This window comes from Stegodyphus dumicola, chromosome 1 (assembly GCF_044657685.1).
Source record: "Stegodyphus dumicola isolate Sdum_Otavi_A_Nest chromosome 1, ASM4465768v1".
NCBI lineage: Eukaryota > Metazoa > Arthropoda > Arachnida > Araneae > Eresidae > Stegodyphus > Stegodyphus dumicola.
In genome coordinates, this window is record NC_140768.1 from 63,561,407 (window position 1) to 63,585,918 (window position 24,512).

General features: G+C 32.8%; 1 protein-coding gene across 1 annotated transcript in view; it reads right to left on the minus strand.

Moving 5' to 3' along the window:
* Positions 1-349: 349 nt before the first annotated feature.
* Positions 350-24,512, minus strand: part of LOC118179684 (uncharacterized) — a 28,849-nt gene continuing 4,686 nt past the window's right edge. Inside the window, exon 2 of the mRNA XM_085815670.1 lies at positions 350-1,483. Coding sequence (XP_085671796.1) covers positions 634-1,299 — 666 coding nt within the window. The 5' untranslated portion in view covers positions 1,300-1,483 and the 3' untranslated portion in view covers positions 350-633. The remainder of the gene's footprint in view (positions 1,484-24,512) is intronic.

Here is a 24,512-nt window from a genome sequence, read left to right on the forward strand (position 1 = left end):
AATGTTTTCAGATAAGATTCCAGATCTAAAATATATTGAATGTTTGAAAAATTCAAATATCAGTTACAAGATTATTAAAAGTTATTACTTGATTAAAAAAATTAGAAATTGTAGATGCAGATTTATTAGGCATCTAGATTACATTATTGTTCATTATTAGATTTACATTATTGTTCATTATTACATTATAATGTACTTTCTTTACATTATTGTTCCACAATTTTTTTAGAAATTATCTAAAATTTTTTAATCAACCAAATTACAATGCAAACCTATTATACTATAATAAAATTTCTTATTTCCCATAAATATGACTAATAAATTGAATATATTCACACTTACAACAATATTCAGTTAGGAAATTGCTTTAAAAGCTCTTTATAAACATAAATACATGGCAGATTATTTAAAATGCAAAATAACATTTCTGGCATACAAATGTAATACTTATAATTCAAAATTTGTTCTTAAAACACATATGAAAAAATTCACTATTATGGTTACCTTTGAATTCAGAATTATTTTTCTCACCAGAAACATCTTGTTGTCTTTGTTTTCATAAAATGATATAGTAAAAACTAGAGTAAATCTTCAAGAATACAGCTAAAGTTACAATAATAGATGGAAAAGTTCTTAGATAACACCATTTATTAATTTTGGACTTTCACAGTCACTATTGGTTTCTTGATTATAACAATTTTCCACAGCACTGCTATTTAATGATTTAACATCAACTGGATATTCATCTTCTGCAATTGGTAAGATTTTCTGACCAGGTATAAGTGCTACTCCAGTTACGAAATAACTTTGCGCGCGAGGTTCGTATATATATATCGAGCAGTACGTATGAATCTTCTCTTTCGGAAAAATATTCACGGTTTCCGAAAAAAGAGTCATCGTAAATTTATGTTTGAATTCAATGGCTTCATAATGTGTGGAAATCTCTTCAACACTAAGATCAACGGTATTATCATCAAGAATAGGTTTCGGTTCTAACGATGCAGCAGCGGTAAATAATTTAACATCATTTACTTCATCCGAGGAATAAGTGTACAGCGGAGACGACTTTTCCCACTTTTCTTCAACAGTTAAATAGGTGATGAAGCGAGTAGGAATCAATTTCGTGATTATATATACCGAAGTGCAGAAAGATTTCCCGCCTTCCACTTTGCACGTGCTCGTATATGAGGTGGTCGATCTCGGTCCATCTTTGCGTAGATTAACGGATTCGGAATATGCTATCGGAATCAAAATCATACTAGACTTTGTCGATTCCGTTTTAATACCGTCTTGCTGCATCGCGAAAGAAATTTTTATTGAAATGATAATGCTCTCCAAAACCCCTTATTGAACTAATGAATTGAAAGTGTTCACATCAGAATACTGCGTCTGTCGGTTATAATGTCGTCATATCCGGTTAGCCTTAAATGCGTAGGCGAAGTTCTATATCCCGTGATTACCAGACAGCGTTCCTTTTCTTTATCTGCAAAAAGAAAAAAAAAAAAGGTGAACGCCAGAGCAAAATAGCTTCATTATCTCATTTTAAATAATGACTTAAGATTCCGTAGTCTAGCGTTTGCTTTGTTTAGTTTGTTTAAATGCTCTTTATTTGGAAAGATTGAATATCAAAATGCAGATAATGCCAATTTACTTTTTTAAATTCATTATTTTACTTTAATTCATAGGATTAGATTTTCTTGCATTAATTTCAGAGAAGTATTCTGCTGAAAGCGGTAATTCCTAAAAAAAGACTAGGTTTATAGACGCTTATCAATGTTGTGGGGACCCTTATCATGAAAACAAATTACGCATCTATTTATTAAAAATTATTGGGAGCTCCTTGAGTCTCTTGCGTCATGACTTGTGCGATCCTGTAAATCCGCCTCTCCAGTGATTACATTTCCTAAGAATATATTAAAAGAGAAGAAAGAAACTGAAAATAGTATTAAATTGTTATTTGCTTTTGTTTCAACCTACTTTGATAATTTAAGACTTATTATTTTATTACCATATATAAACTCAATGTATATTGCATGTTCAGCAAATATGAAAGAAAGAAAAGTTAAAACTGACTTCATCTGTTAGTTATCTATTGTTAACGAAGATGGTGGACATTGAACACTATTCTTGTTAACACACTTCTGTTACAGACACAGCTAATATGCCACGCTTTGTTTTTTAATTTTTTTAACATTTTTAAGACGTTGCAGAAAATAAAGCAGTGACAGCGGTCTAGATACCGAGCGAATGCTAGAAGTCTAAAATGAAAATTTGGTGCCGAATGATTTAGTTCGGATTGGTCCCACTGGCCAGTTTGAAAAGTAGGTTCCCAAATTTGAAATTATTATTGGCTGAAGCTTTGTGTAATTACTTGCGTTATTAGCATTAAAGTCAATCATATGACAGATTAATTTTGAGATTACGCAGTTTAGGGAGGTTTTAATTGTAAACAGTTGCTATTTTTCGTTCGATATGAATGAAATAACCAAATTAAAAATGGAAAGATGGAAGAAATTAAAATAGTATTTTGTCCCACCTATTTTATCTCTTATATTTACACTAGTGTGCAAAACTTAAACAACTTTTCTGATTTTCGCTGTAATTCCGCAAAAAATGTCTGAGAGGCATGAAATTCATACTACAAGCTACAGAAGCAAAGTGTAGGATTAAGAAATAGAGCAGCAGCAAAAAAAGAATAGAACGCATAAAATACAAAATATAATGATTAAATTATTACTTTATTCTTGCTAGTAATGTTGCCTTTTTCTGTATATTTTTGCTACAAAATTATTACCTTCAAGGCTTTAGATCAATTCATTGCTTTACTTTTCTCCTTCTTCCCCCCCCTTGCATTTGCACTCATTGTTAGTAGCTTTTTCTCTCTTTAAACTAATAAAATTTAACTAGGAATTGAATGACGCAATATCACTAATCAAATTCACAACTATTCTTCATAAATTTATATTAAAACCGAATCCAGATAACCACAATAAATTAAATTTACATAAAATATGATTTTATGATGTTCATTAGTCTGGCTTGCAAAATTAGATATGCACTAAGTACCCGATTATCCGTTGATAATACAAAAAAGACCCTGCGTATACTGAAATTGCACAGTCAATCCAGCCATCCATTGATAACAAAATTAAATTCTTTCATTCTTTGCCCTCTGTGGCACTAAATCGCGATATCACTCACAGAAGGTAAAAAGTAGTTTGCACTTATGATAAAGTTGTATAAAATCCTGCCCTAAAAAGTGAACTTTTAGGAGGTAAAGGAATGTTACTCTATTTAAGTCTTTCCCATCTGTAAGTCATACAAATGTCCCAGAGGACATTTAAAAAATTCTGAAAAGACAATAAATAATTAATGATTGTAATTAAAATTCGCTAAAATGCAAAGAGATATATAAAAATTTGCTAATTCAAATTAAATTAATGATAAGTAGTTCAACAATAAGATAAAATACCCAACGTCATCTTATTTGAAACTACTAACGGAATTACAATTTCACTAAAAAGGTAGGAAACAGCGAGATTTTCTCAGCTGAATTTAAACCTTGAATATACAGTATATAATGTACTGTTTCAAGTGGGCATAATAGAAACAACGGTCATTCTTTTTCTAGCACACCAGCAAAAATATCTGATGTGGACACTATATGACTTCCTTGTACGGCCTATTAAATTATACACATTTTTTGCTGCACTTCATTTAAGCTTATTTCCTCGAATTTCATTAGAGATATAGTTTTCATTCAATTAATTCTGTTTTCATTCTGCGGCAAGGAAAAAATATGTAAAAACTCAAAACATTTCATTAAATTCAAAATTATCTTTTAAACTAGCGGTAACACTTTAATTCTTCTTTATTCTACAAAATCGTAAAATTGCTTTTCTGGTCTGTATCATTTCTAGATAATCCATCTTGCATGACTTGCGTAACGATGACTGCGTAGTTAACTCTGAACATGAACTCAAAATTTCCAGAACCTTCTAATCTAAACCAAAACCTTCTCTTGGTGAGCCTCCATATTGGATAATTGCATTGAGTTTACCATTCTTGGTAGTTTGAACTGTAACTACTGACTGTACTCTGTGTTACTGTGAAGAGCTGCACGAATATTTTTCTGGAAAGTGTCAGAACTGTGAAGTGTTTCTTATCAAGCTATCATCAGTTCTGTGTGCATTCAATCTAATACGAACGCGTATGTACATAACAATACATATATGGTAAGTTTTGTCATTTTTACAGTTCTTATTGTGCCACTATGTCTTCGAATACAACTAATGTTTAATGCAACTATCTGCAAGAAGTATGCGTGTCTAGTATGGAAAAAGAAGAATGCCAAAAAAATTGTGATGTGTACACAGCCACTTTGCTCTGAAATGCCGAGAATTCTGCAATTCTGATTTTTTTTAAAAAACATAAAACAGGTCACTGTGCATACAGACTAAGAAAACAGAATAGGATTTTATTGTTTATTAAAGTTAAGTATTTTACTGTTTATATTTGTTGCATTTTTAATTTAGTTAATTTGTTAGTGTTTTAAAATTTTGAGTGTTCATTTATGGATGCTTGTTTCAAGTAACGTTTACGCTTCATTACAGATGTTTCTTACGTTTTTAATTAATTCGTTGTCGTTTATGTAATTTCAGCGCGCCGCCATTTTTTTGGATAGTATTGTTTTTCACGTGTTACGTTGGCGAAAAAGTAGTCAGCAACGACTGACGACTTCGCCAAAAGTACCAAAGTCCTATAAAAGTGACCATTTTCATAGCCTCTATTTGATTAAAAAGTCTGCATAAGTTTTTTTCTGCACTAGCGTCGTATGTGTTTGAGACGTTTATCTTAATAATTTATTACTTTAAACCCGTTTAACGTGGAATTATATCTAGATTAACTTGCATTTAAGAAAATACACAACGGTTTCCCATTCTATTGTAAATTTTGAGTAATTGAAACCATCGATACTGAATCAGCGGATACGACGGCACGGCCAAGGTGATCACTTTCAGTATTTTTTTAAACGAAAGATTTACCAATTCTCAAACAAGCTTTCATAAATTTATTACACTTTCTGCAGAATAATATTTTAAATTGGGTTTGGATTGCTTTTGTTGTTTTGTTTCATTAAAAGCATCAGCAAGGAAAGGCAAGCTTGCATTTAGAAGTTATTTTAACACTTTCTTATAGCTAAAATTAAAATTTTACGAGATCAAAAAATTTTCTGTTGGAATTATAGCTTAGTGTCATAAAAGAAACGCTCCGGCTAGAATTATGTAAAAAAAACTGGTGGGCTGCGGCCCAATATAAGTTCTGTATATAATGTTTGTTGTCAAATCGTTATTATTCTTATTTAAATATTATTTACTGGATAAATACGAATTATTTATAAGTGTAACATTCTTCTAGAGCTGCTGTGCCGGTTACGTGGTCAGAGCGGACAGTGGCTACAGAGGACACGTGAGGGTAGCTGGGTGGGCAGAGCGGACATTCTTGCACCTATTGTGTTGTTTACCTAATCAGTCACATGTCATGTATTGTGTAGTTTCGAGCTTCGCAACTGCTGCATAGATAAGCCGATAATTTTAAGAAAAAAGGTTTTTCTCATTTTCTCAGTAGATGTTTGATCCTTATGAAGTGTGCATGTCGTTTTATAGCCTCGAAAAAATCTATGATGGAACCCATAGCCATTTCAACAAAATTACTCTCTACAAAAAAGGAAAAGAACGTTTAGTTGTAGATGATTACCCTCACCGTTTACACCGAAAAAATAAATTAGGTATGAATTGGGTATGTAAGACAGATCTTTGTGAAGGAAATGTAAAGACAAATTTTCAGTACGAAGTACTGAAGAAAACTGAACATTCCTGCGTGCCCAATATTGCTGAGACGGAAGTTAAAAAGAAGTTCGAGACTTGCAGAAAAGAGTCCGAGAAGGAACATCAGTTCCCGTTCCCCAGATATTTCAAGAACTTTCAGAATTATATCAGAAAGGATATGATTTAAATGTCTCAAGATATGATTTAAATACCGACATTCTGACACTCTCCTCTTTTTGGTCCTCAGTTAAATTATGAGGAACCCAAAAGCAAATTAATTTTTTCATATGCAATTCTTCATGAATAATTTTATGTATGGCAGCTGATCCAGTGTTAAGCTCCTTCTGTATCATTTGGTAGGCGCAGCGATTATCATCGATTAAAATTTTCCGTGTGGCAAACATATTATTATGCTGCTGACAACGGCCTTCCTGTGTGTTCTTCATCCTGAAGAAAGTTGCGACATTTGTGAAATTCTATAAACCATTTGAATACAGTAGTAAGAGATGGAACTTCATTTCAAAATGGTAACTGCAGACGGTGAACGCATTCTTCTTGATTCAGTGTCACTTTAAAATCATAGAAAATCATAGCCCGATAATGTTACTGCGTGAACTTTTTCTTTCTGCCTAAAATTTATTCTACTCTAAATTACTTGCAATTGGCCAATAAAAAATATGAAGGCTAAAATAGGACATATTTTCAAATCTAACCGTTAATTTTTTTCTGCCACTTATCGTCTGCGCGTACCTCAAAAATTTCAGGATGACCTCCGTATAAGTGCTCAAAAACGAAAATTTTGGAAACTTCTGTAAATAACAAACTATTCATTGTCTCTTTTCATTATTAAGGAGCTTAGTGTAGTAAGCAAAAACGCATTTAAAAGTCTAATAAAACGTCCGTATCTTTCTGCAGCCTCCACTTCCCCCCTTTATCCGGGCCTTTGCATTTTAAGATCTTAAAACACCAACACCAAGATTTTAGCAAGATCCCATGGCCGTATATGTTTTTCGTCAGAACCATCTTCCGTTACGATATCGGAAATCATTACACCCCCCCCCACACACACATACGGCTTAACATTATCCAGTATTAAAATGTATTATATCAAAAACTGACCGTCTTCCTAAATCATGGCTTCTTCTTTATGGCCCAATGGAGCATTAGCCCAGAAGGGCTATTAGTCTCGAAACGGCATTTTCCACTGAATCATTTAAATGCGATGTATCACTTTTCAAATTGTTTCCACCAAATATAATCGCCCTAATTATATTTAAAGAAACTAAATAATAAAGAATCTCTAGTCATCAAATTTTGAATAACATAGTCGTCCACCCGAATATGGGTACCTGGAAGCCTGAATTTGTTTTATTGTCTATTTCATATTCTGTAAAACTTTAACGAATTTTGATTAAAAAATTCAACAGTTTCAAAGCCAGCAGTTACAACGCTGTAGGGAATAATTCATTTTTATCTCCAGCGCGCGAGGCTGTCTATCGGAAATTATAAGAATATGTTGTTTTTAAATATTTTTAGCTCAGATGCTCTCGAAACGTGTATGTATCTGCGAATGAAAAAACGCCCGTTTGGGCATAATATAAAATTATGTTATTTACTTATTTTTTACGATGAAAGAACAATTCGCAACAAGGAGAATCGAGAGATAAGCGCAATGCGATAATGCTAAGCAAACCATTTCAAACTGGAAGGAAATTGCAATGTTCATAAATGTTTAATACATATTATATGCCCTCTCTTATACGGTAAATTAAATTCAGCCTTTTATGTATTTTTTTTAAATAAAAGCGACCCATTATGTTTTTATTGACACTAAAACTGAATTCATATGTTACGCATAAATGCTTTCTGTTCTTTTCTTCAACTCTAAAATGTTTTACGCATCAAATCTGCATGCAACTTTTTTCTTTTTTTTTTTTAAGGAATATATCCCTTTACACATATTATTCTCCTCACAAATTTACTACGTTACCCTCCAAATAGTTAAATCATAATGCAATAATCTTATATCCTGATTGAAATATATTTGTGCATACAATAAATATTATATTCAGCTCACGTACACTACAAGGGAGATCTTTGTGTGTATAATCTAGAGAGAAACATCTGATACGACATGCTATAATAACCTTGAACTGCCGGAGTACAAAAGCTGGACTCTCTCGGATACCACGTAACATTCTTTTCCACTTTCATATCATCATTTGATAGGTGAAGGCCATTCGCAATTAAGTGACTAAAATAAATATGATCTTAAGTGTTTTCCTATGAGTGACAGACGGAAGCTCGAGATTCCGCTTTGTTCAGGAATCCACTGAAGGATTAAGTTTAAATACAAACTCCATATAAATGATTTCATTTTTTTAAACTTATATCCATTTATTTTTCCGTGCAGTACTCCTTAAATAGATATCGTACTCAACATATACGAACAGGGAGGGAATTTCTTTTTAATCGAAAAACAGCACGCATGAACTTATGTGCATGATTCCCTCCCCCTACCTGAAAAACTAATATTAGACGAGGAAATTAAATGCAAAATATTTACTATGAGAACTTGAACTTAAATGTATAAATATCCACTCCAGAGTTTTTAACTATGGGAATGAAAAATAAAAATTTCTCCATCTTTTGTTTTCCCCAAAACATGCATTCGATTTCAGTGAATAGAAAAAATGATACCACGAATGAAATTATCATCCGCTATGCTAACGCTTAAGAGAAAGTTAACAATCAAACCTCCACTAACGAACATTACTTTACCAGACGCTTCCACATAGACAGTTCTTGAACCCCGAAGTAGAGAATCAATATACTTCTGTTTAGCAGGCATTCCCTAAGAACAGACAAAAGCTTTGGCCCCCACGAATGCCAACTAACAGGAGATTAAACTCAACTCGTACTTCAAAATGCAAATACAGTCCGACGAGTGAACGGAGTGGCTTTAAAGCCTCGAAACACCGATTGGCAGCAACGTTTTCCATTCTCGACAGATGAAAGTTTCGTATGCCTCACCTTGGGCGCCAATTTGTAACTGTAAAGTAGATTCTTGTTCTAGATGAGCGGTAAAACGCAAGGCTTCACCAAAGTCTGCGAGTTCGAATCGCCGAAGAAAAAATTCTGGGTCATCTGGCCCTTCCGAACGCTATTCATTCAGTGTGTTAACAAAGAATTGAATAATATCAGTTCACTGTGTAGGTAATTATCCCCCCCCCAATCAACATCTGGCCTTAGGAGTGGTTATTTTATAGTGGAAGCACTTAATAGGCGGCGACTGCTGTTACCACTGAAAGAATAGACAATTTTACATCCATGCCTTCTCCGGGATTCGAACCCGAGCCCTTCAGTTACACAGTCAGGCTCCCCTAACCACTAAACCATCAGGGCGGCTACTGTATAGATATTACAATTTTGTATATTTAACGAGAGACAAGAATTAAATAGTAAATACTGCTGTCATCGCAAGTTATTTAAGAATAAAGGCTTGATCAGTTATTCTTGTGTAGTATACGTTTCCTATAATACACAAAATAATGTTATTGAAATAATTATTATTACTACGGAAACATAACAATTCTCAAGGGAACAAAAACATGTCAAGAGCATGCGTTTTTCCCAATTGGTCACTGTCCCAAGTTTTGACCGTTTCCGATGCTGCTTGACTTCGTTGATCGGACAGGAACCTGTACTTTCAGGATGGTATGGCTGTTGATGGTGACAGTTTGACAAATAAATTAATTATACGTACATTGCGGGGGGAAAAGGGGGGGACAGTTCTATATCTTCCGTTCAACTAGGCCGATTCACGAAATTCAAATTGCGTTTTCCATGTCTCGAAAGCGAGACTTAGGATATATATTAGATTTATATATTGAATTGTTCTAACATAGGTATTTTGACTGACAAAAAATTATACTTTTTCTGGTATCACATGCCAATTTTTTCCCATGTTTCTATTCTACGACTCAAATTATGCCTAAATATTAAATTTTGTAAAATTTGGTGCGAAATTTATGAAAAATTTATCTTGGCGCATTTTTTTTTTTCCCCCAGTTTGCGTCAAGAAAAATTCACTTGGCGAACTTCTTAATTTATAGAAACCTATTTTCCTTTCCTTTTTTTCATTCTACACGAGCGGGAAAAAAGTCATCGTTCATACTTTCAAATAATTTTAACAAAGTGCGTGAACCACATTTGGCATTATAATCGCTTCTAACAAATATGTCAGATTTCAAAACGCGCCAATATGTTAATTCACGCATATCCTAGGAAATTTTGAATAAAAAACTAATTTTTTTGCAGGTATGCTTAGAAATACATCTGCTTTAAGATGGTGGTAAAAATGTATAGGTTATAATTCCAAATACTTTTTTGAAAAATTTTTATAAAAATTATTTTAAAATAAATCATAAAAAATGGGTGAATTTTATTTGGAATGAATCTAAATTTTGAAATGTGAAAGGAAGAATCAAATAAATCTAATAAAAAAGGAGATATTAATAAATATATTCAAGATTCAATTAACATGGAGGAGATAAAATTTTGAGAGCTAATTTTTTAAAAACTATTCGGGCGATTTTTACGAAACTTCGCAGTTTGGCATAATTTTAGTCATAGAATTGAAATGTGGAAAAAAAAAAAATTATATGTTAATTCAAAAAAAGTCCGATTTTGTGTCAAAATACCTATATTAGAACAGTGCCATATATAAATCTAATACATATCCTAAGTCGCGTTTTCGAGACATGAAAAATGCAAGCTAAATTTCGTCAATCGGTCCAGTAGAACGGGAGATGTAGAACTGTCCTTTCCCCTTCCCCGCTGTGTACGTAACCGAAACTTTCACAATTACTATGCAAATGAATTGTTACTCATTTTTACTTCGAGGCTAAAGCCCGTATGTTTGTTTTGCTTAGAGTCTCTCACCTTAATAAAACCTTTTTTTGACGACCGTTAAAATCTGCAACGTTTCACAAACGCTGGATTTCTTTGTGTATATAACTTTCCTCAGATGACTTTTACAGAAATATCCCTTCTTTTTGCGTTGGGAGAACCCAGCAGTGGGCGAGCGGTAAAGTCGCTGAACAGTGATAGTTCGGTGCAGGGTTTGAACCCCCAATAAACGGGTTAGTTGCATAGGCGTTTTCGTGTTTTTCCCCGTGTGTAACGTGGATGCGGGCTAGTTTCTCTTAAAATCCTCCATGGGGCATTCCTCTTTTTGGAGAATACCATTGTGTGCTTCGCCGTAATGAAGGTGAAAAAAAGCAGTGCCGGTAACGTCCTCTGAGTTAGACCCCTCATATTACAGAGGACAATAAAATCATCCACAATTTATTTCTTAAAAAGAGAGGGCCTTTTCTATCATGAAATAAGTTAGGAAATTAAGGAAATAGTGTGTCGATAGCCCCGATACAGTCCTCAGATTATCTTGATTCAGCCCGTCTCCTAATGCAGATAAACACTTTGCACAACTGAGAGGACTTCCGACCTAAGGTGATACCTAATGGCAAAAAGCCCACCCAGTGAAAATTGCTTATTGAAAAGATCCTTTTTAAAGAGAGTTTTACAAGGAATATTTTTACATGACATTGAAAATTATTTACAGTCTTCTTTGCATTTACATGCTACGTTGAGCTAATTTTTATATATATTTCAGCAGTTCAAGATTCAATTAAACTTCTGTAGTTGAATAAAATTCAATAGATCAAAAGTTCTTGAGATATAAAGTTTTAAGTTCTTTTGATCGAAGATTTCGTACATAAAGTAGTTCGATGTTTCAGATGATCATAATTTCAGAGAGTCTTGGTTGATTGATATAAAACATATCAGTTCCAGTTTCAATTTAGATCTTAGTCCGAGTAAAAAAAATAAATAATGGACTCTAATGTTTAATATTAGAATCCAAAAAAGAAATTGGTTGATGAAAATAACTGTAGAGATTATTTGTTATGATTGACACAGTATTCTGTTGCTTTTTTAAAGTTCATTATATAAAGCAGGATGTTTTAATGGGTGTTGAGTCCATTCTTTCCAGTATTGATTTGAAGGTTTATTAAGTGATGATCTTTTGTATATTCACAATCAAAAACATGATGATCGGGGTATCCTATTTTACCACAATTACCAATTGTAATTTTGGTGGTAATATAGGAATTTGAGTTTGAATCTACTTAAATATTGTTGCGTGCGTAAGGGTTCGTAATAAATTGAATGCACAAGTCCAATGAAAAGTGAATAAAATTTATTATTATCAGAACATATAAAACAAAAATGCTTAAATTTCATCAGATATTCGTACAATATCTCACAGTAGTTGTCTTTTAAACTAGTAAAAACGTTCAACAAAACTAATTCAAAACAAAGAAAGCTAATCCCATCTCGCCGCGAATTCGCTACAGTAGACAGCAGCAGTTTTCTAAAACTTCCTAAATCAACTCAACTAACTAACTGAGAGGTTTTCATGCCGCTTATATAAGCTTTTTGAATGCACGAGAATTTTCTGGTATTTTCTCGAAAAGTAAAAGCGTAAAATTACGAGATATCTATTTATTAAATGTGCGTGCTTCTCTATTTTTAATTTAGGCTTAGCTTTCTCTTAATATTCGTCACGCGCTGCACTGTACAGGGAATAAAACAAATTAATTTATAATTCTACTAACATTAGCTATTTAAATACCAAATCCGTAACAATATGTTAGAAATGCACCATGTCCAGTTAAAAATGTAATCGTAAAGGAGAATGATATTTATTTAGTTGAAACATCTATAATAATAAAAGCAAGTGTAATGTGTCTGTCTGTCTGTCTGACCGAGCTCTCCAGCCAAATCTATCGCACGCAGGGACCTGGAATTTTTTATACGGAAGCACAAAGGGGCTGGCCACCAGACCTCGAAGCCCGATTTTCGATTTTTGAATTAGAAAAATTTTAAAAAAATTATTTATAATTAATTAATCACGGTTTTTTTGACTCACTGATATTATTATTTGTTTTCAAATAACGTTCGATTGTAACAATTGATTTCTTTATTCTAGCGTTAGTTTGCTGTTTTGACGATACATTAAATCGATTAATTACAATTCATTTCTTTTTTGTAGCTTATTATTTATAATTAATTAATCACGGTTTTTTTGACTCACTGATATTATTATTTGTTTTCAAATAACGTTCGATTGTAACAATTGATTTCTTTATTCTAGCGTTAGTTTGCTGTTTTGACCATACATTAAATCGATTAATTACAATTCATTTCTTTTTTGTAGCTTGTGGGGGGGGGAAGAGAGAGAGACAGTCTACATGTCCTACACTACTATTCCTGCGCTATTCACTTATCTGCATTTTCTAAATGCACGGGCAACGCCGGGCGGGTACAGCTAGTTTGGTATAAATTTTAAAGTACTTTGCCCTGGTTTAGGATTAGTCCACCTTGATTGCCACTGTATTAATAGATCTTTGAATGTTATATGTTTAAGATGTTATTTTGGAAAGGGTATCGTAAATTCTGGTAGATTTAATGCTGTTGCTGCTTGATTAGCAAGATAACCAGCTAGTTCGTTACCTGGTATACCTGTATGGGCTGGAACCCAATTTAGCATTGGTCTCAGTGCTATTGACATATTGATTAAAAGTTTTTGAATTTCGTAGACTATAGGTTATCAGCAATAAAAAACCACCTATAGCTTTAAGGCTGGATAAAGAATCTGTGTAGATATTAACTTGGTTATTAAATGGATTGGATAAGTTTATTGCTTTTTTTTTATTGCTGTTAATTCAGTCTGGAAAATTGAATTGTTTTTATGTAGTCTTCTTCTCTATTTATAGATTGGTAGATTATTTCTATTTATGCAAATGCCAGAGCCTTTACCTGTTTCTATTTTAGACCCGTCTGTGAATATAGAAATGCCAGTTGATGATATTGTTGTTAAGTCCGTATTAAGATTTTCTTGAAGATTATTATTTATGTTTGGATGACATATAATATTAGAGTGTTTCTTTCCGTAATCCGTGTAAAAATGTGTAGAATTCCAGAGCTTTCTATTTTGATTTAATCTTAGTATACAAGTCAGGGAAGCTTTTCTTTCTACTGTTGCGTCAAGTGGGAGAATTTCTGTGATTACTTATAAAGCTGCAGTTATGTGGTTCTGTAGTATCTGCTGATTAGCAAGCAATAAGTGTGGTCTTTGCAGGGTGTTCAAAAGACGTCGCTCATCATTCGTTAAATCCTTTGCCCAAATTCCAGAGCCATATAAAATAATTCTTTCGATTACTGCTTGCAAATAAACAATATTGATTTGTGGCTATAATCATTAATTATAACAGCTATAATAATTAGAAAATATACTTAATAGTGTCAAGGACATTTAAGGATTTAAAGTTAATGTAGGACGGGAACTACAGTCTATTTATAATCTCGAATGAAAGCAGTCCTGAACATGGAAGCAGTTTTATTCGCTCGGATGTTAATGATGCAATATGCATCAGATCAGAGTTTCTAAAATGTGAGTTGCGCGATAACTTTAGGTGGATCGCAAACAATTTTGAAGTTTCTTTTATTCTATTGCGAAATACCTGAAGCGAAAACAATTAGGTAAAATCTTTTAAACTTTTCGAAAAACCTAATTATTATCTTGCGTAATGAAAGAGTAATAGGATAAGGAGCATTATGTTATATGTTTTTTAAATAATGCTATTCTTCAGTTGTTTTCTTTTCATCTAAATCTTTTTTAATTGCCATATTTGTTCTCTTTTGGAATGGTTTCAAAGAATACGGTCACATCGTATTAGATGGACCCGTGAAACTCAAGATACGCGACAAAAATTTTTACTATGACACAGAATTTGAAATTATGAGATTTATTTTACCATGTCAAAGCTAATTCGATATTTATTAATTCTCAGTTATTAGTCTGATAAAATTACTTGCAGCTAACTAAATACAATAAAACTAAACATAGAATAATCCATTAAAATGAATTGATACTATGGAAATGCAAAAACAGATAGGAATAAAAAAAAAATGGCAGTAATGAAAATTTACGGGAATAATCATTAAAATAAATTATAAATATTAAATATGGATGTATAGTTGAACAGCGGGTCGTCCTAGCCAAACAGAAAAGCATCCCACTGTAATGCCGAAGGAAAAAAAAAAAAAAAATATTTTTACAATCTTCAAGAAAAAAACAAGACAGATTGACGGAGATCGTAGAAATCTTGATGACATGGTGAACTTCAACACTCATGCATTCCATTGCTCGAGGTTCCTTATCACCCAAGACTATGGCAGTCATTATTTACACCAGCAGCACTTCATCAACTCCGCTCTTCAAGTGCATCTGTATAGAGCTCTTTAGTGTACGAAAATAGCAGCAAGATCTGACTTAAAATGGAAGTTTTTTGGAGAATTTTAGTTGGACAAGAATCTTAGCTTACCATATATGACAACGTAATTACGCGATATTAAGTTGTTTTGTACGTGCGTGAAAGTTAAATCTGTTCTTAATATTTTCATTCCCTTATACAATATATATATATATATTTTTTAAATTTTATTAGCACAGCTTGTCTTAGATACTTCAGAAGCATACGCACTTTCATTTTAAGAAGCGATTTTGTCAAAAAGGAAGTGTGGATGTAATCTGGTGATATTTGTTGATGCTATTATATTTACTGATTAAATTTGAGATTTTTGATATGCGGAAAAACAGTAAAAAAAAAAAAAAACAATTACAGTAGAATGAGTTACTTGTTGAAATGTTGTTAGTGCGAAATCCTACAGAATGAAATGCAGTGGTGACATGAAAAGTAAAAATATGTAGCCATGAAGATATTGAAAATGCCTTAGAATTAACTGTTCTTATTGTGTTATGTTAGTGGCTCTTGCTTGACTCTATTAGCTGATAATCTTATGCATCTTCTGGGGAAAAAATCATTTTCAATTAAACAATACCCCAAAATTACACGTTTATATAATAATACACATACGTTTATATAATACACATGAGATCCAAATTACCATTATTAGTACGAAAAAGTGCTATTTCAACTTCTACGCAGTAGTCTAACTTAAATTAGCTGCAAACTAAAGATTTCATAACTCTTATTTGCACACAAATGATGCAGACTCAAGTACTGCCATGTTGCAAAGAATACTCTTAAAATTTTCGTTTATTCACAATGTGAAATTCTTTGATCTTGGAAACAGCAGTGAAATTGGTGTTCTGTTCTGAACTATTTATTACATGGGAAAGGTTAGGTTGAAGTTTAATGTTAAATCTGCTGCTGCGTAACTTTAGATTTAGCATTATAAAGATAATTGCTAAACTTCTTTCTAAATAAAATACATTTCCTCCAAATATCTGCTGTTCTATCATTAGTTTTAAGTTATCAGCTTCTGCCGGTACTGGCATTTTTACAACAGAAACTAGTTTTTGCTATTACAGTTTTGACCGACTATAATCACTGATCTTTAACTATTTTGACAGAAACTTCCATACTCTTTTAAGTGCTGAACTGACTGCGATTTATTCATAATACGTTAATAAAATTATAATTTTTTTTCTTCAGAATATATTTAACTACTATATTATATTACACTTCTTGATTAACGTTCGGGGGGGGGAGTTTCATTATATCGCGATTAGGTTTTGTCCCCCAACACCCGCGAAATAACTGGTTTCTACTAAGCATGCCTTACAGATGTTCGATATATGGAACTCCACTGACAAGGCAGATATCGATATTGAGTTCAGTTTGTTTCCACAATGTTCCAACATGTTAGGATAAACATCGGAAATTGCATGTACTATTCTTTCTCACAGTAAATCAAGTGGTATAGAACACAAAATACTTCAAGCAACTATGTAGAGTCATTAAGTTTATTTTGAAGCAGAAATCATGAATATGAACTTCGGATTTTCCCACTGCTAGTCAAACATTTTTTCAATTACACCACGAAAGCACTTTTAAAGAAGGAGAAAATTCTTGACAACTCCAAATCAATATATATATATATATGTGTGTGTGTGTGTGTGTGGTTATATCATGTAAGCATGGAAGACGCCGCACAATTGGCTGCGACATCTACAATTCTCCCGATGTGTTGATTTCTCAAAGTTCTTGGGAAATGTTTTTTCCACAAAATTTACTTCATCAATCGACGGTCTCATCTGATATGTTCGTTTTGCATCACATAGGCAGCCATTCTGCTTGAACTTGTACCACGCAGGAATTGTCTTGTTTGTAAGTGCATAACCCAACAGCTTTCAAGAACATGGTCACGGCGAGACAAGAGTTTCGAAAATGGTAAATGGCAATAGTGAGAAAAAGTTTAAAAAGAAAAAGATTTTTAGAAAAGCAGTATATAAGGATAAACAACGTTTTAAAATGATGTCGAAGAGGACAGACAGTGAAGTGTAAGTGTTCAACGATGGGACAGGAGTTCTGTAGATGTTTTATTTCTGACATTAGGCGACATTACACGACTGGTAATTCTTTCTTTTTATAATGTAAATAATAAAACGTGAATGCATTTTAGCAATATTTTTTATTATAATACGAACATACATACCTTCAGTATAATGTTAGTTTTAAAGGATAACAATAAAATATTTTAAGAAGAAGCTAACAACTCTTAGAATTACTGCATTTTGGTTATAAAATGGCATCCCAACGCGGACCCGAATAATTTATCCGGTTGAGAACAACGAGTTCCAAGACATCGAATCGTATTCTATTCCACGTTTAGTTACTACTCCCACTAGCGGCGTCTTCACCCGAAGATTATTTTGGAGATTGCATGAAGTTTCAGTTTCACCCGAAGATAAGTGTTCCAAACTTTGTAAAATGTTTTGTTCTCAAAGTAATTTCAGGTTATGCTTTTCTTCGATGTTATTTTTTCAAATATTATGTAATTGTCCAGGTAATTAATAATTCATAAAATTTCTGAATATTTAATTTTTTTTCTCCTAAGAAACAACAAACTTTTAACGGGTATGATAACATGGCGTTTTGCGTACTAGCCAAGAAAACTGATTGCCAGCCACAGAACTGGGTCTGACCATTTCAGATAATTTGAAAGTGATTCCACTCAAAGAGTTAATCACGAACTCAGGTAAGTATGAAGAAGAATTTGTAAAGAATGCAGTGACTGATGAAACTGATGAAAGAAACTGTACAGCTTAACTAATGAAAGAAAAATTGATTGATCAAGCAGTTTTTGAGTTGCTTGAAACTGATTGAGCTTCTTGCTCAATCAATTCAGTTTTCAGCTGCTTGTTCAAACAATTTATTGCTTATTTGAAGCAGGAAGTGCCAAATATTTTATGCTGTATTTTATTTTATTTCTCCAAGCTAGTGGTATTGCGATTTACAGGAATTTGACGAGTGTAACAGATTGTGTACCAACCAACGACTTCATATAACAGGTATATTATCTCGTTGGTACCAACAGAATTTACTGATAAGGGCAGCGTAAAAGAATACAGGATTCAGAAGCACAGCAACATTTGTGCGGTTGATGAATTTGCTAATGAACAGTCACGATTTATTCTAGCATGCGTATATATTCATATTGCATGTTAATTCAGGAGATCTGGAAAATGTTCTATTTTAGTGCATGGATGAAATATTCCAAGACCACTTTACTGATCGACGAAGAGTTAACAGATGTTCCTATTATTATGATGGGAGATTTCAATGTAAACATCAAACGAAATGAAAAGGTATTTCATTTTATGAAACATAATTTTAATCTCAATATAGTGCTATATGACTATCCAAGTACACTTGGCAATTCATTTATACAATTAACATTTACTAGGAACATAACTGCAGATATCTTAAATTATGTATCTTATTTCTCATACCATTGAGATATTAAACATAGGGTCATTATGAATGAATAAATGTAATAAATATTGAAATAAAATAAGTGTGTAAAATCTTTTGTTTATTTATTCTATAACATCCTGACACTTCTCTTAGTAGTCCTATGCATTAAACACCAGCGGCTCAACAAAAGATATTATTTATTTATTCTGCGGCTAAAAATTTATTACAGCTGTAAATATTACAAAATTGTTAATTTTATTATTTACTTTTGAATACAAATTAAATAAAATCGGAAACTGACTTTATAGAATAATTTAATTATGAATATATTAAAGAATTTTATTTGGGTCTACTGAATGTTTTATTTTAAAAGGAAAATTTGCTATTGCAATATTTTGTACAGATGATTCATTTAAATCCCTAGCTCGCTTTTGGGTATATTTACAAATTATTAAATAAACTGAAATTCAAATTTTAAAAAAATGGAAGTTACGTAAATCTTCTCAATTTACAGTCTCATGGTAACCATAGAAAGATCTGAGATTATGCGTGGAAAATAAGTATCTTTTAGATTATCACGACAGTTCCAGTGAATCTATGGAAAATTCCTGGGATGTGACATTAAGCACTCGGAAGGATGCATTTAGGAGGTTAAATGTATATTCCGGGATGTCCTGAGGATACAGTAATTAGGATTTAAAATCCCGATGACATGCCATGTCCTGTCGATGGGACCTAAACAGAATATCAGAAGGATACTGGAATGTGACATTAAGCACTCGGGAGGACGTGTTTAGGAGGAAACTGGAATATTCCAGGATGTCCTGAGGATGTGGTAAGTATGACTGAAAACTAATAACATCCCGTACGTTGTCGTCGGGACCTAGGTATGATGTCCTGAGGATATACTGGGATATGACATTAAGCACTCGGAAGGATTTGTTTAGGAGGTTAGGGGAATATTCCAAGATGTCCTGAGGATGTGCGCTTATCCCGCGTGAAACATTTTCAGGATATTTCGACGATGGTGTAATGCTATATGAGTTTAGTTGCGTGTTAGTATGTAAGTTTAACATCAACTACTCGTTGTGGTTGATGTTGTTATTACAAGATATTAGGCTAACAATATCAACCACAGCTGTGATATTGTGCATTTACGCTATAAGGTATTTCTCCCGTCTTCCCAGCATGCCTTCGTGGTGTGGCGGTCTGCACGCTGGGCGCGTATTCCAGAAGTCCGTGGTTCGATTCTCGGCGAAGGCGTTGCTCATTTTTCATCTTTCGTGCTTCCAAAAAATTCTAATGTCTCTACAATGTTCTAAAGTCATGTTTAAATAAAAAGGTTTATTTTAAACTTTTCCAAGTCTCTTAGTTATTCTCAGACACAGTGATAATTTGCTTCACGTCTGTTAGAGTTTTGGACTACTTAACTTTTACTAGATACAGGAAAACCCTATAAATGTGTGCAATATAGTATTTATATTATAGTAAAAAAATGGAAGAAGTGTGCCGTAGTATATAGTGCAGTGGCTGTTAGCTTTTTTTTTTTATACATTTTAAAATTCTCCACGCAGAAATTGTTAAATATATAACTACTTTGAATGTAATTTGAAAATATGTTCCGACTTTTATGCTTATACAACTTTGAATTTTGCTTAATATTATTAAAGTTTTACATTACAGTTTTTTAATTCATTTGTATTATATTATTTTGAAAACTATTCAATAGCAAAAAATATTACGTAAGTACTAATGAACTTTCGAAATAAAATTATTAGCGCTAATAATTTACGTAATAGTGTTACCATGCCGTATAAATGTAATATTAAAAGAGGCCTCCATTTCCCAACGGGGAGCCCCGAAATTTCTTACACTGATCCTGAAAGCATATTATATATAGAACGATCATAAAATTATCACATTGAATTAATATTATTAAAGGCCGAAGAAGCAAGATCTTTGCAATTTATCATTGGACAGATCAAATGATGAAAAATGCATTAAAACAGCCAGATCTTAGTTTGAAATTTAAAAAGCTGTGACAGGGTTTTAATTCACGGTATTATCGTCGAATTATATTATTGGCTATATATGATGTGAAGTCCATATGAGACTGAATGAAAATTCGGTACTTTTTAAAATATTACCAAAAATGTTTTTCAAATATATCTCTTAAAAAGGCTACAGACTCAAGAAAAATGCTGCATTTATAAATGTTTCAATGAGTACTATTTTCTCCCTCCTTCCGACATGCCTTCGTGGTGTAACGGTAACACGACGCGTATTCGAGAGGTCCAGGTTCAAGCCCCGGCGAGGGCATTGCTCATTTTCCATGCACTCTTACTTTAAAAAATCCGTATGACTTTACAGTGGCGCCTGAGCTGAAAGATTGTAGACGATAATTCGTCACCACCAGGATTTGGTCATTGGGTCGACCGCTCTCCAGTCACCCTTTAAATGGGAGAGGATATATGGTATTTTCTCCCTTCTTCCAGCATGCCTTCGTCGTACAACGGTAGCACACTCGGCGCATATTCGAAAGATCTAGGTTCGAGTCCTGGCAAGGGCATTGCTCATTTTTCATGTACTCTTGCTTCAAACACTTATAATGACTCTACAATATTAGCGGCAATGATACACAAACGGATGAAACTGGAAAAGAATTCCTTATTAAAAATAAGATGCCGAATTTAAAGCTTAAGCTTATATGCATATATAGAACAGACAACACATCAAAAAATAAAATTGAATTTTTATTTCACCTGTATATATAATATACATGCATTAAAGAAAGAAATTCTGACCATTTTTAAAACCTTTCAGCGATGTATTTCGAATATAAATATAAAACAACTGGCTTCTATTTGAAAGGGAGCTGTTGCGAGAAATGGCTTCAATAAACACAGCTAATAAGCAGTATTGGGAATGCTTTGTTAATTGTGTAACAGATAATTACATTTGAAAGCCCAATTATATACATAATTATCAAAGGCAACTATTATTGCCGACGAAAGAGACAACCTTTCTATCCTCCCTCTTAAAGCAGTGAAGCGCGTCCAGAGGACGGCTACATAAAAAATACGATGAAATTAATCATCGATGAAAAGCGCTCTGGATTTTTAAATCGCGTATTGGTACAAACACGAGTAGTTAATCTGAACGGATGCATCACATTTCCTGTTTACTCTGCGGTTTCGTGATCGTGGAAGAATATTCCGATGTCATGCTATCATCGGGGCACGCCATATATGGAAATGCAAATCGAATCCTCCGCAATGAAATGAAATTGTCTGTCTGCTGCGATTGCATATTTTAAGACTTAAAATCAATTCTAAAAAGTTATGCAATACAAATATGTGAACGAACGGTTAGTTACAGTAAAAAAATTAATACTTTCACACTCCTACGGATGTCCATAAAGCTAAAAACTAATTGGAAACACTATGAAAGAAATCATCTTCGTGTAACTAAGATTGTTACTAACTTTTGTTCTCCTTATTCTTTTCCAAATCTCCACCTTTCATGATAAACGATTTCAATTCTCATATGTGTATAGATCTGACATCAATGCAATTGTAAAAAACTGAGAAAAAATTTAATAAATATTTATTAAATTATTATTTTTTAGTAAAGATTTATTCAAAAAAAAAACAGGCAAATATATAGAGGGGAAAAAGGAATAAAAAAAAAGTTTTTCATTACTGTAACTTAAGAGCTAATGTTTCCAAACTTTGCTAATTGTAGGCACCCATAATCTCTTCCTGCTCGTAAAATCACAAAAATTCATTCTCAGATAAGTAAATTTTAAAAAAAGCATAAAAATTATGTCACTGTTGCGTACAGCTTTACGTGGAAAATGAAAAGACAATCGTAATTTCGTTATAATTGTTTTTACTGAACAACTTGAGCACAAGTTTCCTAAATGTGGTTATGAATTTATTAGCCACTAATATATTATTTACTTTTAATGGTTGGAGTATGGTTGATATTTCTTTTTTAAAACAAAAATATCGATGTCTGTTTCTAATGATGTCCTTATAAGCTCATTTCGCATTTGGTACGTTTTTCCCCCACCCCGTTTTTACGTAAAGCTGAAAATATTCTCTACTGTATAAAGTTGAGGCAAAGGATGTTATAGGATTGTTACGGCTTTAATAGAAATATACTCAAATTCTGCATGATTTTGTAACCAAAGATCTAACAATTCTTGCAGGCATTTAATTTTTAAAGTGTATTAAAATATCAATTAATTGCTGTTTTTCCTTCGTTGGTAATTATTCTCAATTATTGTAATTCTGAAATGGATTTTTTATTCAATCATTTTTTTCTCGATTCTTCCAAGAAATATTCTTTTATAATTTTGGCTCTACTCTTATATGTGCCCTAAGGTTGCCAAATGCGGCGATATGTCTTGTGCGCTGGTTTTTGGCGCAATTGTATGTTCTGTTCTGCGATGATTTTGGGGGCGTTGTTGGTTGCTATGGCAATCCTTTTTACGTGGAAACTTGGATTTGCTAATTGGTTCGTGTGGTAATTAAGTGATTTATGACGTGTTGGCAAAATTTTAGTCGCATGCGTGGTACAACTATTTTTTCGGGTGGCTGGAAATTCTACAAGTATTTAGGTGAAGAAGGTTTTGTGGATAGTGAGTTTGGCTGTCATATAAATACGATAGAGATTACGTGGCGGCATGTTAAAGCGACGTTGCCGACTTATAATCGGAAATGCGATTTGGAATTTTATTTGGTGGTTTATATATTTTTCCATCGTTGTTCTGAAACGGGAGAAGATACTTTTAACAAATTTCTGGTGAAATTGTTTTGGTGATGTTTGAAATTGTTATTTCTGCTGTTCGAAGAAGCATTTATTTATGGTAAGTGCATTTTGTTTTATTCTTGTTCTTATTTAGTAGAATGCTATGTTCATTGTTTTTTTTAGCATGAATTTCTGTTGTTATTGTTTTTTTGAATTGTTTAAAATTTATTTTAGTTTATTTTGTTGATTAGTGCGCAATTCCTAGATTATGGATTCGTAGATGTTTTTTAAATTTTAACAGAACGCTGTGTACAGGGTATTCTTGAAATTTATTGTTGTTATGTTAATTTATTAAAGCGAGGTGTGCGTAGTTCGTAGATTCCTTCGCTGCCTAAATTGTGCAATTCGTAGATTTTTTTAAAGTTTAAACAGAAAACTGTGTACATGGTATTCTTTTAAATTTATTGTTGTTATGTTAATTTATTTAAGTTAGGTGTGCGTAGTTCGTAGATTCCTTCGCTGCATGGATTGTGCAATTTTGCGATTTTTTTAAAAACATATCACTGTGTACATGGATTCTTGTTGAAAATATTTTTGGTTAGAAACTTTACGTATTTGCTATCTAAATTTTTTATTTTTGTTTCGGATTTTTAGCTTAAATTGTGTGTTCAAAACGTGGTTTTTGCATGCGCGAAAAATCACGTTTTTGCAGACATTTTAAGCTAAAAGTTCGAAATGTAAACAAAAAATTTAGGTAGTAATATAGCGGCGTGGAGTTTCTCGCCAAAAATGTTTGGCGAGAAATTTGTTGCCGCATTTAGCGACCTGAGGGCGCATACAAAAGTAGTTCCATAAATTTTATAATTCAAAAATGTGTTCCAATATGTACTTTTCATAACTGCGAACTCTCCTGGTTTTACTGGAAGACTTTAGGTTTTTCAAACACATCTCTCGGTTTTCAGTGTTTGAAATTTAAATCGTGTGGAAATTTTTTGCTTGTAGCCGAAATATATATAATGTACATGTCAGCTAAATGCACTTAGTAATATTTCTTTTTAATCGTTATATAATTTGCATGCCA